At 31.6% G+C, this 16,690-nt stretch overlaps 1 protein-coding gene across 3 annotated transcripts in view; it reads left to right on the forward strand.

The window, feature by feature from the left end:
• Nucleotides 1-16,297, forward strand: part of LOC129989278 (uncharacterized) — a 55,392-nt gene extending 39,095 nt beyond the window's left edge. For all 3 annotated transcript variants that reach the window (XM_056097702.1, XM_056097700.1, XM_056097701.1), the window contains exons 2-5: nucleotides 5,470-5,686; nucleotides 7,034-7,177; nucleotides 8,184-9,464; nucleotides 14,895-16,297. In XM_056097702.1, the coding sequence (XP_055953677.1) occupies nucleotides 5,494-5,686; nucleotides 7,034-7,177; nucleotides 8,184-9,464; nucleotides 14,895-15,031 (1,755 nt within the window). In that variant the 5' untranslated portion in view covers nucleotides 5,470-5,493 and the 3' untranslated portion in view covers nucleotides 15,032-16,297. The remainder of the gene's footprint in view (nucleotides 1-5,469; nucleotides 5,687-7,033; nucleotides 7,178-8,183; nucleotides 9,465-14,894) is intronic.
• Nucleotides 16,298-16,690: the final 393 nt, after the last annotated feature.

The raw sequence follows: 16,690 nt of genomic DNA on the forward strand, positions 1-16,690 counted from the left end.
TATAAGTATGTTTATTTAATTTATTTATGTTATTAAGTAATAAGCAATTTAATTGGTTTATTTTTGTATGTTTGTGTTAATAAGTTAATTTGTATTAATAAGTTATAAATTTTTGACGAATAAATTTTTTCCCCTGCTTATGAGATGATCAAGGATTAATGAAACTACTGAATAAAATTTAATGCATTAATCGCACTCGTAAATCTGTGATGAAAGAAAACATTTGTCAAATTATATATTGGAAATAAACATATTTTAAAAATTAAAAATATTCTTTATTGCATTATCATTATTATTCTCATTGTGGAATAAACATATTTTTTAAATTAAAAAAATATTCTTTATTGGATTGTCTTTGTTGTTTCTATAGCAGAAATAAACATATCTTTAGACAAAATATTTCTAATTTTTTTTATGTCGAAAGCTTCAGTTTCTAGGAAATATTTTAAATTCTACGTAACATTTGCAGTATAATGAATAAATTTTTATGACTTAGATTTAGTCAAGATTTTTCACCAAAATTATGTTACTTAATTAATTTTTTTAAAAAAAATATTAATTTAAAATGGAATTTATATAAAGTTTAAGTCCTATTAAGTCCTTAATTTAATTATATTCATATAAGTTCTTCTTTTCCTATCAAGTTTAAAATATTTCATCAATTTTCTATGAACTTTTCATCCTTCTGAAATGGATATTTTATCTAAAAAATTTTAATTTCAGTAAAATCTCACGTAAAATGTTAATGATTATTTTTACAAAGTACTACCAATTCGTTGCAGCAAACTTCTAATGATGAAATAATTATTGGAGCAATGTGGTGTTCGTATCTCTTTTTTTTTACATTACTGTAAAAAATATATCTCCAAATGCATGTATTGAAGTTTGTTCTTTATTGCAAAACCAGAGTCCATATATAAAAATATTTTAGAACTTAATAGATCTTGGATTGACTAAATGCTTGATTCATTTGATTTTGGAGCTGAGAATTAAATCCTGTTAATTAAGTCTGTTAATTATTCATTATGTTTCTTAAAGACTAAAAACTAAAAAGAAATGTGATGATTTTTTTTTTTCAAAAATTGCGAAAATTTCTTCAAATGAAAATGTTTACACATATCTAAAAATGCACATTAAAAACGTTTTTATAATTTAAGATAATCTCAAGATTAGCCTAAATGAAATTCTTAGATTCAACTTTGTTTACGGAAGCAAGCAGCCAAAACTCGATCCTTTTAATCTGAACTGGTTTTTCTTTCTGAATTTGCATGCAATTTCGAGACAAAACCGGTATTATCAAATTCAAGTCAGTTAACCGCTTAACTGTTTTGCCCGAGTGCCATACGTGCATCTATTTATCGAATTTTTATAGTTGTAAGTAAAAATAAAATAAATTAATAACTATTATAATTCAATATTAAAATTATTTCGAATACATAGATAAATAAAGTATGCATTGGATTTCCATTTGAATCAAAATAAGAAAATATTCCTAAAATAGAAGATGACATCTTATTAGATAGTAATGAAAATGAAACAGTTAAGGGGTTAAGATAAAATGTAGCATGGAATTCTTATATTATTCTGGTTTGTTTTGCTTATCATATTTTGAGCAGGTTCATCCTTTTTGATTTTGTACAATGATTTATGCGAATTCATTTTAAAAGATTTATTGCAGAAGAATGAAACAGAGTAAAGGGAAAGTAGGGAAAGACAGTTTACACAATTAATCCTTTTAAAAAGCTAGATTATTTGTTACTAGACGTGTTATTCATTTAGATCATTAGTTATTTTGCATGAAAATATCTTTAATTTTTGTTTGCCTTGCAACAATTGACTTCATTTTCCCACATTTGTAAGTGGATTTGTACATTCTGACATATAAAGGTGTCCCAAAATTAACGCTAGATTTGAATTTGCCACCGTTCTTGCAGTAAAGTGTTGGCAACACTATTAAAAAAACCATTTGACAGCAGATAGTTTAGGGTTAGTAAAAATGGAGCGTTACACGATAGAACAACGTGTTAACGCAAGATTTGGATTAAATTAAAATCACAGTTTTTTCTGTACATTATTATATTTTTATTGAATCATTAAAGTATACAGAACAGGGTTGTGTATGGAATAACACATCGGGCAAATGGCCTTCACGGCTTTACTGGGACATACGCACTTTTTTGTCGAAGTTTCCCAGGACCATTTTGCATAAATCTGGCTGAATTTCGTTGATACAGCGTCGAATTTCCTTCTTGAATGCACGCATGCCTATGGGCTTTTTGGCATAAACCTTTGACTTAAATTTTTTTAATTGCCATTAATCAACAATAAATTATGTTGTTACTCTGAAACCATTTTCATTGTTTCATTAAATATTCAATCGCCTAATAATTTGAGCTATTTCTGAAATACTAAAAAAGAAAGATTCTATTTAATATCTGTGTAGTTTACAAGACGGTAAGAAAAGTGAAAACACAATAATGTGAAATTTAAGAGACAGATAAACCGGACATTTATATTTTTAATAGCGCAGTGATGTCATAGGACTGTTTCCATTAGAAAGGTTTATGCACGCAACATATGTAAGAAATAATAAAAAAAAAAAGAAACACGCTTTGATGCCCGACAGAATCATGGGCATGAAAATATATCTAAGCAATTTAATGGTATTGTAGTGGATTGAGATGCGTGAAGATAGAACCTGGAACATTGTGGCTCGCAGCCCAGTAACATGACCACAATAAAAAAACAACTGCCCGGGTAGCGTAGCTATTAACTGGCTTATAAGTAGGGATTGCAATACCGGACGAAAAGTTCAATACCGGTATTCGGTATTTTTTAGATCTTAATACCGGGATACCGGTATTAGAAATTTTAGGAAAAGAAAGAAAACACGGGTGTTTCTTTGTTTTATTTACCAGTTTTATTAGAGAATGTAAATATCACAAAAATAATTTGTAGCATATAAATTATAACGGTTTATAAAGAATCACAAAAAAGTAAAGGAACATTTTCTTTATTTCAATAACAAAAAAGTGCTGTTGTTGTTTCTGATCCAAAGTGGTATAGCTGCACTATACCACCTCCATGAAATCAAAGATCTCTAAAAAAGTCCAAAACAATAGCGAATCCCTTAAAATCTCAAAAATCGTAAAATTTAAACATTTAAGAATATGATTGGGGGAGGCTTGATCTGCCTTGCACCAAGGACATTCAGCAAAGATCCTCCGTCCCTGTTGGAAGATTAGGGATTTGGCATGTCCACTTAAAAAACGAGAGAGAGCCGTTTTCTGTTTTCTAGAGACATTCAGACGGTGACACCAATCGAGACTTTTACCAAAGTACCAAGGGTGAGCAGGTGGGACTCTCCAAAGTGCATTCGACTCCATCTTTTTGATAGAGGAGATTTCAGAATAAGTTAGTGTTGCATCACTATGAAATATGTCTGCTTAGGCAGTCTTAGCTAAATTATCCGCTATCTCATTACAATTTAAACCAACATGTGAGGGGACCCACTGAAAGTGTATAGAGTGTTCAGCAGAGAACCTAGCAATGATAATGTTTAGATAAACAAAAAAGTGTTAACATCACTATTCAGTCTCTGGTACTATTACAAATTTTTGACATGTGATCTTAAAAACATAATGCATCAATTGTACTGTCATTAAGACTGGAATGTAATTTTGGGCAAAAATTATCAGCTGTCGAAAATGCTCTTTCGGCATCTACGATAGTTGGTGGTACTGTTAGCAATTTGTGATATACTTTTTCCAAATATTTACTTCTAAATACCTCATCTTCAAATAAATCGATTACTCGTCGGATGGTTTTGGATATAGCTGATTTCTGTATTGTATTTTGGTTTGTTGAATATTTTTATTTATCGCTAATTCTAATTTTTGTTCAAGGGACAATTCCTTTTCACTATCGACATTTGTGCCATGATAATCCCCGATAACTGTACCAAATTCTTCTGAATGTGGATAGGTTTGTGGGTAAAAAAATTTTAAGAAAATTTACTATAAACTTGATCAGATTTGAATTGATTAGTCACTTCTTCTTTTTCATTTTTAAAATAATTATAATTATGTAAATACCGTAAGACATTTTATATTTCGGTATGTCTTTCTTCTGTGCGATTTTTCAATGTAATATATAATTCTTCAGATAGTGATGTGTGCTGTTCTTTCAGTGACTGTAACATGAAATTTATTGTTGCATTCGCTGTTAATAAATTAGAATCTCTCCGACATAATTCCTCCATAGCCAGTTTTAATATTAAGTTATAACAACCTGTTCTGGATATTAAGTCGAATTCACTATCTGAAAAATTAATTTGCTGGTTTAAGTCGATTATTGCTTTTTGGATTGGATATCTCAGTTTCAAAAATCGTTCCATCATTAGGAGTAAACTGCTCCAACGTGTTTTGAATCTCCTCCTAAACATCTCCTTTCATCTTTCCTCTCACTCCTATTTTGTCAAAGTAAACGCAAAGTTGTGCGCAAAAGGTGGAGGCTTTAACAATCCATTGTCATTCAGTATTTTATCACTTCTCTTGATTGTACGATGCACCTTTGTATTCACAGTCTAATTAATTTCGCCCGTTAGGGAGACATAAAAACAAAAACGTATACTATTTTGCTATGTTGGCGATCCCTGAACAATTTAAAAAATTACAAGACAATTTAAAAAATTTCTATTAAATACCGAAAAATTGGTCTTTAAACTTGTGAATACAGGTATTATAAAATTATACAAATGGCTCAAAATACCGGTATTCGGTATCCCGGTATACCGATATTGCAATCCCTAAATACATCTATTACTCCTAATTGAATTCCATGTGCATAGCACAATTGATGATTTGCACCAATCAACTTTCCAACTTTTTTTCATAACTGTTGCTCAATCAGTCGTTATGGATGCAATATCTTTTTTCGGGGAAAATCCATGTTTCGCTAATTTAGACTTAAGCAATTAATTAAGCCATTCATTAGCTAATTAATTTCACCCGTTAGGAAAACATAAAAACAAAAACGTATTGTGCAGCTTGAGGTTCGAACTCGCAACGTTAGGGTTCATAGCCGAGTAACAAAGCCACTAGACAAAAGTGTACACTCTTCTCCGGAAGTTGTTAACTGGCTTATAATGTTACCACCACATGTATACTATCTTGCTATGTTGAACTTATAGTGGAGACAGTTTTAAAAATATTTAGTAAATACCGAAAAACCGGTATTTAAACTTTCGAATACCGGTATTACAAAATTGTACAAATGGCTCAAAATACCGGTATTCGGTATCCCGTTATACCGGTATTGCAATCCCTACTTATAAGGTATTCACTACAGTATTAAAGATACTGATATCTTTGGCGAACCAGGCGACTTATTAATAATAAAGATATTATTTTTCTTACCTTGTCCAATTTTCTTTTGGGTAATCCTGCATCTTCTATTTTTTCTCATCAGGCATACGTAACTTCCAGCAGCCAAATGGCAAGAATCGGGCCCGACAGCAGGCGAAGCTGGATCGTGGCTGTGGCCTGCTTCTTTGTACAGGTGCTCACCTTCGGCCTCACTGAAGCTTCTGGTCTTCTGTTTGTGGCCACCATTGAGAAATTCAGTTCCAGGAGGGAGCAGGCTTCACTTCCGTTTACCTTAGCTTACTGCGTCAGAAGTGCAATAGGTAAGGCATATTTCTTCCATCATGTTAAACATAAATTTTGAAAAAAAAAAAAAAAATTGGAACAACAAGATTTGTATAGGAGTGTACACCCTTATAAGTATTTTTCAATTTAGTTTGTTTGCCTTGAGATAGACGTTGTTTTCTTAGAAATAAAATTTCGATAATGAATGGATGACAAAAATTTCAATTTTCCTTACATATTTAAAATTTCACAAACCTTGCAAGTTAAGAGTTATCTCCATTTTTGAGCTTTATTTTACTTGGTATATTTGTTTGTTTTCACAATGCCCGTAATAATAAATTGTAAAAAATGCAAACCATCCCCAATCTCATGTATAATGAAACTTGGCGATTGTGATGTAATGTGAAAACCGCCAAGTAAACCGGAGGCGCTAAAATTAAACAAGTGTAGTGGACCTGCTTTCATCAAAATTACGTCACAGTTTAAATTGAGGGATCCTGCAAGCTGATTTATTATACGTGCACGAGATATTATTCAACTGCATTTTATTATACTGCACCTGTATCTTTCTTAAAAACAAAAATAACATCTTTATTTAATGGAAACATTAAGTCGGCACACTCACGTGACGCAGCATCAGCAACCACTCACCCACACATGCTCGCCATAACGCTTGGCGCTACTCAACTGGGTACAGGCCCATTAGACAACAGCTAAAATACATCAACACTCAACAGTCATATCGTTCGTCTCACCTCCGACTCACTGGAGGAAGAGTTTGTGGTGAAAACTTATAAGCCAGTTAACCGCTACGCTGCACGAGCAATTGCTTTTGTATCCTGGTTATGTTACTGGACTGCGAACCACAAGGTCCCAGGTTCTATCCTCGCGCATCCCAATCCGCTACACAAGTATATTTTACTTATTATTCCAACGACCATAAGTGTTCGTGAAGATGCTATCAACACTTATGGTCGAAACTCATCTGGGCCATATTAAACACATCTGGGTGAGCATATCTAACTAAAAAAACATTACCAACTACGGGTATTCATTCAATCACATTTAACGAAACGGGATGGAAATTTCGCAGTAACATCCTGAACTTTTAGGAGTCAGTCGTGGTTTTGTTGAATTGGCTTTTCTGCATTGATGGAGCACGTTTTGAAACTTATGATTAACATATTTAACTCTCATATATCATATAGTTATCTATACTCATACTAAAATAAATAATACGCAAAATAATTATTCGTAAAATTGTATCACTATATAAATTTGAATTCTTCAGTAAGAAAATTATCAATGACATTTCTGATCATCTATCATTTCAGAAGAAAAACAAAGTCAATACCTGAAAATCCATAATTTATTTTTTATTTTAGGCCCTTTCGTAAGCTATTTGGGACAAAAATTTGGAATTCGCCAAGTTACACTATTTGGAGCTGTTTTATCTGCTATATCTGTTGGCACTTGTTTCTTTGCAAATGACATCATCGATCTTACTCTACTGTGGGGATTAGTATTTGGTAAGATTTGGTACTTACTTCTGGATATTTTTCTAAATATTACTGATTATTCTGGATCTAAGTATTCCAGATTTCGTTCCTCATCATTTTAAATTAAGAGAAATTCCTAGAGATTTTCTAGATTTAATATAAGAGAATCTTCTTGCAGAGTGATCATTATTGTCTTTAAATGTTTCCTTTATCCACTAAAACTTTGCGCAATTTTTTAGTACACCATATATACTCACTTTTATTTTTATTATTTTTTCCAATTTATGTCTTAGATTCTTTATAAGAAATAATAATTTTTAATCGGAAACTTTATTAGATTGGTTTCTTTTGAGTGGTTTAATAATAATAAGTCAACCTTACACCATCAATTCTCTTCAAATGTACAGCTATTTATGATTAAAATTAGAGATTAATCATTGGAAATTCAAACTGAAAAAAAAATGGCGTTTAATCCTTTTACTCCTCATAATATTAAAGTTAAAGTACCCCAGAATACTGGAACGTCCAAATTTCTATCGCATAGATAAAAAAAAAGTTCCTAACTTCCTTCAAAATCCTCAATGACAGATCACTTTCGTAAAATATTGATATAAACATGGCTATTAATCAAACTGATACTCGGACATCCTTTGAGTGTCCCCAGGAAACTTCCCTATTCCCCAAACTCATCGAGGTGGCTGTCTTTTACGAATAAAGTAAGTGACTAAGAAATTGAAAGTTTCAGTTTTAATGAAAAGCAAAGAAATTTCACACTATTATTCAGTTAGGGACGTTGACCGTGATTTTCTTGAACTGGCGTTTGGGGCATATCAGTATTTACAGAGTTAAACGATTTTTCTTTATGAAATATCTCTAATAATTTTCATTTCTAAGTTAAATATCCAACTCTAACTTAATTCTAAGTAATTTTATTCTTAGGTAACTGATATTACTGTAACTATATTAGATAAATGATTTCTTGTAAAATAAAACTGTTTGTTTAACTTATTCACTATCATGAATCATTATTTTTCAGGCTTTTCGTTGGGAATGGAAACTTCAATGCTGAATGTGATTCTTAATGAGCACTTTATAAAGCACAGAGTGAAAGCAAATGGTTTAAATATCTCCGGAGCATCTCTGGGTACTTTGCTGTTGTCTCCCCTCATCGAAAACTCAGTAGAAGCCTATGGACTTTCTGGAACGTTCCTGATTATTGCTGGACTGATGCTGAACAGCATTCCAGCTTGTGTGGTGATGCTGTTAAATATGCCAGCTGAGGATGACCCATCATCCGAAAATAAATCACCTGAAGCTGAAAATAATATTGACATGATAAAATGTGATAACAATTCGCTGGCTGCGCTTTGTGAAAGTACAGTTATTTATAAATCTATAGAAAAGAATAATAATGACAAAAATACAAAGACTGACTGCCTAATCGGGAGTTACAAAAAGAGAAACTCGGATTTTTCAGAAATAAATAGAACTCCTTCAGTTATACTTGATGTATCTCAACTACCAAATGCATCTAAAAATTACAATCACATAGAAAACAATTATTATCATTGGTTCTTAAAAATGTTTTCATCATCTTCCTCATGTCATATCAAATCATACAAAGTTCATGCAATCGATGTTCCTAAAAGCACTATTCTCTCCCATCCTACATTAAACGGCGAAATTCTTAAAAAGGAACCAAAAGTAATCCATCAAAATGGTGATCTACCGAACGGTCATGCATCAAAAGAGTTGTTATATGTAAATAAAGTTGATTGCGAGAACCATCATGAACCATCAGTCATCAATGATATATCATCTGAAGCCTCATCTTCGTCATCATCAAAATGGAAAATTTATCTTTTATTTTGCCAACCGATTTACATAGTTTTAGTTATAGGCTCTGGCATCTACTACTTTTCCATAACAACTTTCTTGACCATCATCGTCGACCATGCAACAGACATTGGCATATCTTTGACGTATTCTACGTACCTCGTCATGTGGATAGCTGTGTCCGACATGTTCGGCTATTTTACTTTGAGCTGGATAATTGAGCGTTGCAAAATCTCTCAAATTAAATTCGCAGCCTTCAGTTACCTCGGTTTGTGTTTAATATGCATTGCTATAGTCTGGTGTCAGAACTATATTGTGCTGCTTGTCCTTATTACTGTCTTTGAATTTAGTCAGTGTGGGGTTATCGTTCTGTGTGCTCCAATTGTGGCCGAACTCATAGAAGAGGATCTTCAAGCAACTGCTATTGCATCAGTGACCATTATGTCTTCTCCAATCACAATGGCAATAGCCCCAATAATAGGTATTCATATTTTTTTGTATTCTTTCTTTTAACTTCTTTAGATTCATGCACTATTGGGGTTTGTTGGATCATAAACAAGCAAAGGCAGAAAATATATATTTCAGGGATGCGTAAGTCAAAAATAATTCAAGATATAACGTTTTATTTCAATTGAATAAGCATTATACGGTAAAATAGAGAAAATGTTAAATCATTTGATTCGAGAGGAAGTGATTCCTTCTTTTATATATCAAAGGCGTTTGGTTAAATTTAAATAGACCCATAACAAAAATTTGTTGCTAATTTTAAATTAATTGAACATAATTAAATGAGTACCTTGCACGCATTATCTTGAAAGTTATTCTTATTAGAGAAATGCTATAAACGAAGCAAATAGTTTTATTTAATGTTGTTTGACCAGTAAATGAATATTGAACAAATTACAATCTTAATTTTCCCCCGTTCTTTGGTACTATTAATCATATTTAATAAAGCGTCATTTGTCACGCTAATATTTGTTGTGTTGTTGTTTCTTGTGGCATTTGCCATGGACAAGTCCGCTGTCACGAAGAGAGTCAATTTAAGCCGATAGGTACATCTCTTGTTTTAGTAGCGCCAACTAGGGCCAAGAGTACGATTTTGCCTATACGCATCACTCATTCGCTTGCACAACCCCCTTTTTACAGGAGGGCACATTCACACATCTCACAGATTGAACAGTGGAAGAACAACCATGCCCTAACCGGAACTCGAACCCAGGACGCCCAGATCACGGGAAAGATACGCTACCCCTATGCCAGAATGCCGGCTAACACTAATATTTTAACCAGTTAACTGTTTTTGACGAGTGTACTCGTCATGGAAAAAATAACATTTTGCGTTATGATAAGTTTATTCCAGGAGTAATAAGTAATGACAATTTGCAGTTTGAATTACAGTTTTAGTAAATATATTCATAATTCATAAATTTCAAGATGTTTAAACTATTTTGAGGCCAATCGAAATCAAAGGATCAAATAAAAGATTATTAATAATTATTATAAAAAAACCAGAATATAACATGATTTTTTTTCTTAATTGTATTCCTGTGTTGTATTATTCATCCCAGAAGCCATTAAGCTGCCATAAATTGCTTTAGACTATTCGATAAGTGGCGTGACCGCTAAAAATATCGGGATGAGGATCCTTTTGTATCATGCTTTGCTCAATATCATTCTCTAACAGCAAATTAAAATAATAAATTATTTTTTATGTTTATTTTCGTTCATATGCAAAAAATGCATGTTACTTTAAGTAAATAAATATGATTATTGAAATAAAAAAATAAAACTCATTTCATTACAACATAATTTCATATTACACATACTCTGTGTTTCACCAATATATTCTTCGTCGATAAATTTTTGTGACGCAATTTAGATACGTATTTTCTGAAGAGGTCGAAGTAGTTAACTGGTTAAAAAAATCACCATTTTGCTTAAAAAATACGAATTCATGAATTAAAATTGTAAAACCGAATTATTGAGCTTTGAATTTTTTTTATTTTAACTTAACCAACGGCCTTTAAAGCAAGCACTGTTCATGGAATAAATGATACATGTCGTAAGGCTAGAAAAAAGGTCTAAAATCCGGCTAAGTTGTATTATTGAAAGCTTCATAATTTGACCAGTTTTAGATGTCTAGTGGAAATCCTTTGGAAGTGGAATTTCCTTTGCTTATATTTCTATGTGTTGTTTATATTTCTATTTGAAACCAAACCTATCCGGAGAATATCCGTCTATCGGTCTGTAGTTTCGCATGTATTTACATGTAATGACTTAAACAAATGAAATTCGGTGTGTGATCTTATGACTACAAATATATTAGTTCTACATGAAATTTTAATTGCAATATATTGGTAAAAAGGGTTAAAATGCATAGTAGATTTTTTAGAACTTGTGCATTAACTGTGTGTCAATGATTAATCAACAAAGAGAACATGCTAAAATCATGCCAAAGATTCATATCTCTTAATTATTTGTCAGTGCCATTCAATTAACACACAAATACATATTTTCTCTACTATAATGGGAAGCCGACAACTCCCATATGTGGGATTTTGAACACTCATAGCATTCATGGGCTTACTTAAGGTCCCCAATTATAATCAGATGAGTGGGGGAATGACAACCTTTATTAGAGAGTTTGCGAGAAAGTTTTAGAGAGACTATCCCCAATGGTTTCAATAAGAAATTTCAAATTCGAGGCTATTTTACTTGTACGTATGTGCTATTTAATATTTTCAGACAAAGATATTTTATAGTTATAAGTCACTACCACTATCAGTTACTGTTTGATTTCTAAAATTTCTTTTATTATTACAAAAAAAGTAGAATATAAATCTAGCATTGTTACTGAGGCTTTAAAAACTCTTCCGAGAAACATGGCAGAGTTTAGGAACAATTCTTCATTTTATCTCAAATAATCGTAAAAATTGGCAAAAAGAAAAAGAAGAAGAAGAAAAAAAGAACAGCATATTACATAAGTTGACATTGAGTTTAAAGAAACAAGATATGGTAGATTATATTAAGTTTTTCTTTACATTGAATTTAAAGAAACAAGATATGGTAGATTATATTAAGCTTTTCTTTCCAATAAATTTAAGATTAGGTTTTTCCATCGGAGAAAAGAATTTCCTTTTCAAAATGATCTTGTAAAATGAAAAGCGGAGGATTTGATGACCAAACGATATTATTAACATTTTTACATTTAATCTACGTTGTACTATGGAATTAAATTGCAATGTCATTATTGATTATATATAATTTTAAGAAAAACATATTCTTGATAAATAATAATTTTTTAAATTGATCTTAAGAACAGTGAACATATTATAAGATAATAAATTCACTGTTTGGTTTCTAATAAATAAAATTAGAAATTTTGCTTAAGAAACAGAATTACTCTCATATCTCGCTAGATTATTTTAAATGTATTACTAAAAGTATCTTAAACACTTAAACACATCATACGCTTATCTTAAACATAAAAGTATCTTACAACATATTTCTAAAAAAATTAAATTACATATTTGTATATTGTTACAAATTTTAACTTCTTAACTAGTTTTAAATTTTGGCCTAAAGTTATTCGCAATTTGTTGTTGTCAGTCACTGGCTACATACCATAAAAGGTGTGAGCTATTTTTTGGATTCAAATTGGAAAGTGACATTACTTGTATTAAGCTATATATAATTAATCTATATAAGATTAAAAAAGTAGCCCATATATATAAAACACTAACGTGAAACAGAAATCTCTCTTATTATTGCTTATCGTTTAATGGCAACAGCCAATTGAAAATATATACGAACGTTTCAAATAATTTTATTAAACAATTTTACTGCTGCAATAAATCGGGCGTTTTGCTGATTATTAAAGCTGCAAAATATTATTAAAAATGCTCTGGAGAAAATTAGCCGTGTCACCAAAAACTTTATTCAGTCAGAGAAAAGATGTAAAAGATAATAAATAAGTGTCAAACAGAAAGTTTAATCGAGTGCAAAAAGTAGGTCGAAATGCCGTCAGATGAGGAACTGAAATGACTTAAGTAAGGAAACTGACAACCATATCTTCAAAACTATTATCTCAGAAAAATGTTTTTGGTATTATCTTAACGTTAAAAAAGTCTTACTTTTTTTAATATCAATTTCATTTCAGTGCAATTTCGTTTTGAATTTTTAATATTTTTTTTTTTAAAAATTAATTTTAAACATAATTTCTAACATTTTTAATATTATGATGAAATTCAAACATATATATGAAAACATTAGCATGCGCGGTTTTGAAACTGTTACAATTAAAATAAAAAAAATACGTTCTTTTGAATTTTAGTTCTGAAATAAGAATTTCATGTTCACTTTTATTTCGTGGCATACACATTTTTTAGTTTGCTATCAAAGTAATTTATAGTGGAGTGATTCAATTAAATTCATGTTTTACAGTTGTATGAAATAACCAGTTGAACTTTTAAAAAAAGTATTTCTTATTAATCGTTTAACAGACTAAAAGTCAATACTCTAGAAAAACAAGTTGTATATCATAGGTGAGTAATTCAAGTTTATTGTACAATATAATTTAGCATACAATTGTATATATTAAATATTGAAGATGCATGATATACCAGTGTTGGAGTCAACGGATGTCTATTTAAAGGTCCACATATAAATATCATAGTTAAAAACTGATTTGGAGAAATATAGGGATTATTTGTTTCGTTCTGTTTAGTTAAAAAATATTACACATCCATGCATAATATTGTGTGTTATGACGATATATAGTAATGTCTTATTTATTTGTTTTTATTCATTTGAGATATTAGTTCGTCAAAATTTTATAATTGACTGATTACATTTCAATACCGTCGTGTCGATTTAAAGTAAGAGAAGGATGGGTCATTTATTGGAGAGGGGATATTACAGGGTGTTCATTAATTATTGTCGGGGTTTCCGTACCTCATAACTTTCGAATAAAAAATATTACACAAAAACCGATTACGTATTCGTAAATTACAACTCACAGAATTTTAGGTGGCAGCAATGCGATCTTAGCGCATTTGCAGCCTGGGTAATTATGACGTCATAAATAGAAATGGCGAACCGTGCAAGAAAAAGCAATGTGTGTATTGTAGTTTTTCGAAACTAAATCAGTCATAACTACTCAACGTCGCTTCAGGACCACGTACAAGAAAGATCCTCCTTCGGATAATTCTATCAGACGCTGGTTAACACAATTTCAGGAAAATGTTGATCGCATCCAAGAAACGTTTACTCGCAGTCCACGAAAATGAACGAGACAAGCAGCTGTGCAGTTACATACACCGCATATGACGATATGGAACGTTCTCCGTAACCGCCTTCTTCTGAATGCCTACAAAGTGCAAATTGTGCAAGCTTTGGATGCGATCAACATTTTCCTGCGAAGTGCTCGGTCTTCGCGCTGCCTTTCGGTGTAGAACGCTACCAGTTTCCTGAAATTGTGTTAACCAGCGTCTGATAGAATTATCCGAAGGAGGATCTTTCTTGTACGTGGTCCTGAAGCGACGTTGAGTAGTTATGACTGATTTAGTTTCGAAAAACTACAATACACAAATTGCTTTTTCTTGCACGGTTCGCTTTTCTATTTATGACGTCATAATTACCCAGGCTGCAAATGCGCTAAGATCGCATTGCTGCCACCTAAAATTCTTTGAGTTGTAATTTACGAATACGTAATCGGTTTTTGCGTAACATTTTTTATTCGAAAGTTATGAGGTATGGAAACCCCGACAATAATTAATGAACACCCTGTACAATCCAGCTGGTGCTTCTCCCCGTTATAGTTTAATTTTAACTCTAGATTTACCAAGAAATTTCTGGTTAATCTATTTGAAAGCAAGCTTAGTTTTTTTATGCTAAATGTTCTTTCTTCCAGGTTATTTCAGAGACGGTGGAGGATCTTATGATGGTGTTTTCTACGTCATGAGCGCAGCCACTTTCTTCTGCTGCATCTTATTTCTGTTCTTGCCAATACTGGAAAGGCGACGAGATAGCCGAAGATCCACAACCTGAGTTCTTACTAAATCTCTCAATGTGGCTTTATAAGAGAAGAATTTAGGAAGAAATCTGAATTAGAACTGAAGATAACCCAAACTGGCAAATTGTGGTTATGAAACTGTTTTCTTTATTCCGTAATTGTTATTTAGGCTAGTAGTCACCAACTGTAGCAATAACGATTCACTGAGGTAATGAATTATCTGTATAAGCATGTTAGAGTCGGTTCGAAAATTTTGAAGCAGAGGACTCAGTATTTTCAAGTTCTGGCAGAACAAAGTCTAAAAAATGATATATTTCCATGTATTAATGGCGATAAATAATGAAATAATATATATGACGACATATCACTTTACAAACATTAATAAAAAGATTGGGCAAAAAAATCCATAAAAACTTTAAAAATCTATAAAGCCCGGAAAAGTAAGCAAAATAAAAAGTGGTTTGCAGGTAAGTCACAGAATTTTTTTTTAAGATAAGGGGGGAAAAAATAAATAAAAATAAAAAAGCCGATAGGTGGCGTTTTGTACATAAGTGAAAAAAAATGGTCCGCAAATAACAAAATAATGTTACCAAATCACTTATTATGTAATATGTGTTCCATGTCCACCACCACAGGTGATAACACATTGCATTGTCTCAAATCCAGCAACGGTAAAGTGCAGCATGTCTGGCTGTATACAAGACAGCTCTCGGCGCATTATATTTTTTGATTGCAAAAGGTTAGATGAACGGGATTGATGCACCCGGGATTTTAGATTTCCCCATAGCCAAAAATTTGCTGGTGTCAGATCTGGAGATCCAGGAGGCAATGGAAGGTTGACTTCTGAGAGCTTCCCATGTACTGTTAGTCCTTGCAGCCAATTGTGACGCTAATGTTTCCATTTCGGCTGCAATGCGCCGAATGTGTCTGCCTTAGACTTGGTCGTCCTGGTAAGAATTTATAATCGCCTGTCTCATTTGCAAATTTTCAACTAAGTTATTCGTATCAGCGCCATCTATCGGCTGCTTTTTGTATTTTTTCTTATCTTAAAAAAATTGCGTGATCAACTAAAAATTAAACCTGCAAAACCTGCAAACCTTTTGTTAGTTTTGGTTATTTTTTTTTTTCAGTTTATATAAATTTTTAAAGGTTTTACGGACTTTTTGACCACATTGTTCAAATCACTAACATCTGATTGAAATTTGTCTCATGCTGTGCTGTCACGTCATTTTCTTTTTCCACCAGCAAGTTATGGAATGGATTCAGAATTATGTCAGAATTGTTCATTTAATGTGTTGTATGTGAACATTAATTGATTCCATTGTTTTGATCTTTTACGAAATTATCAGTTTGTATGGAATCAAAAATCTAAATGTATATATATATATATATATATGTAAATTAGTAAATAAATGAAAAAAAAATGAATGCTCGATTTTTTTTTTAAATTTTGAGAATTAATCGTTGGCAGAATTTATTTTTAAATATTTAACTATTTTGCTCATATTGTGCTTTTTATTGTTACACCTAAGAACATTGTAATATCACATCGTCAACTGCATAAAACTTCCGTTAATTGTTATTTCTAACAATATTAAATCTAACACTAAATTTTATAAGTTTTAGATTGAAAAATTTAATGTTTGGTGGCTGTATTGGGTTTTTAAGTCTGGTGTTTAAATTGTTAAAACTTA

This window comes from Argiope bruennichi, chromosome 10 (genome assembly GCF_947563725.1).
Source record: "Argiope bruennichi chromosome 10, qqArgBrue1.1, whole genome shotgun sequence".
In the NCBI taxonomy this organism is placed as follows: domain Eukaryota; kingdom Metazoa; phylum Arthropoda; class Arachnida; order Araneae; family Araneidae; genus Argiope; species Argiope bruennichi.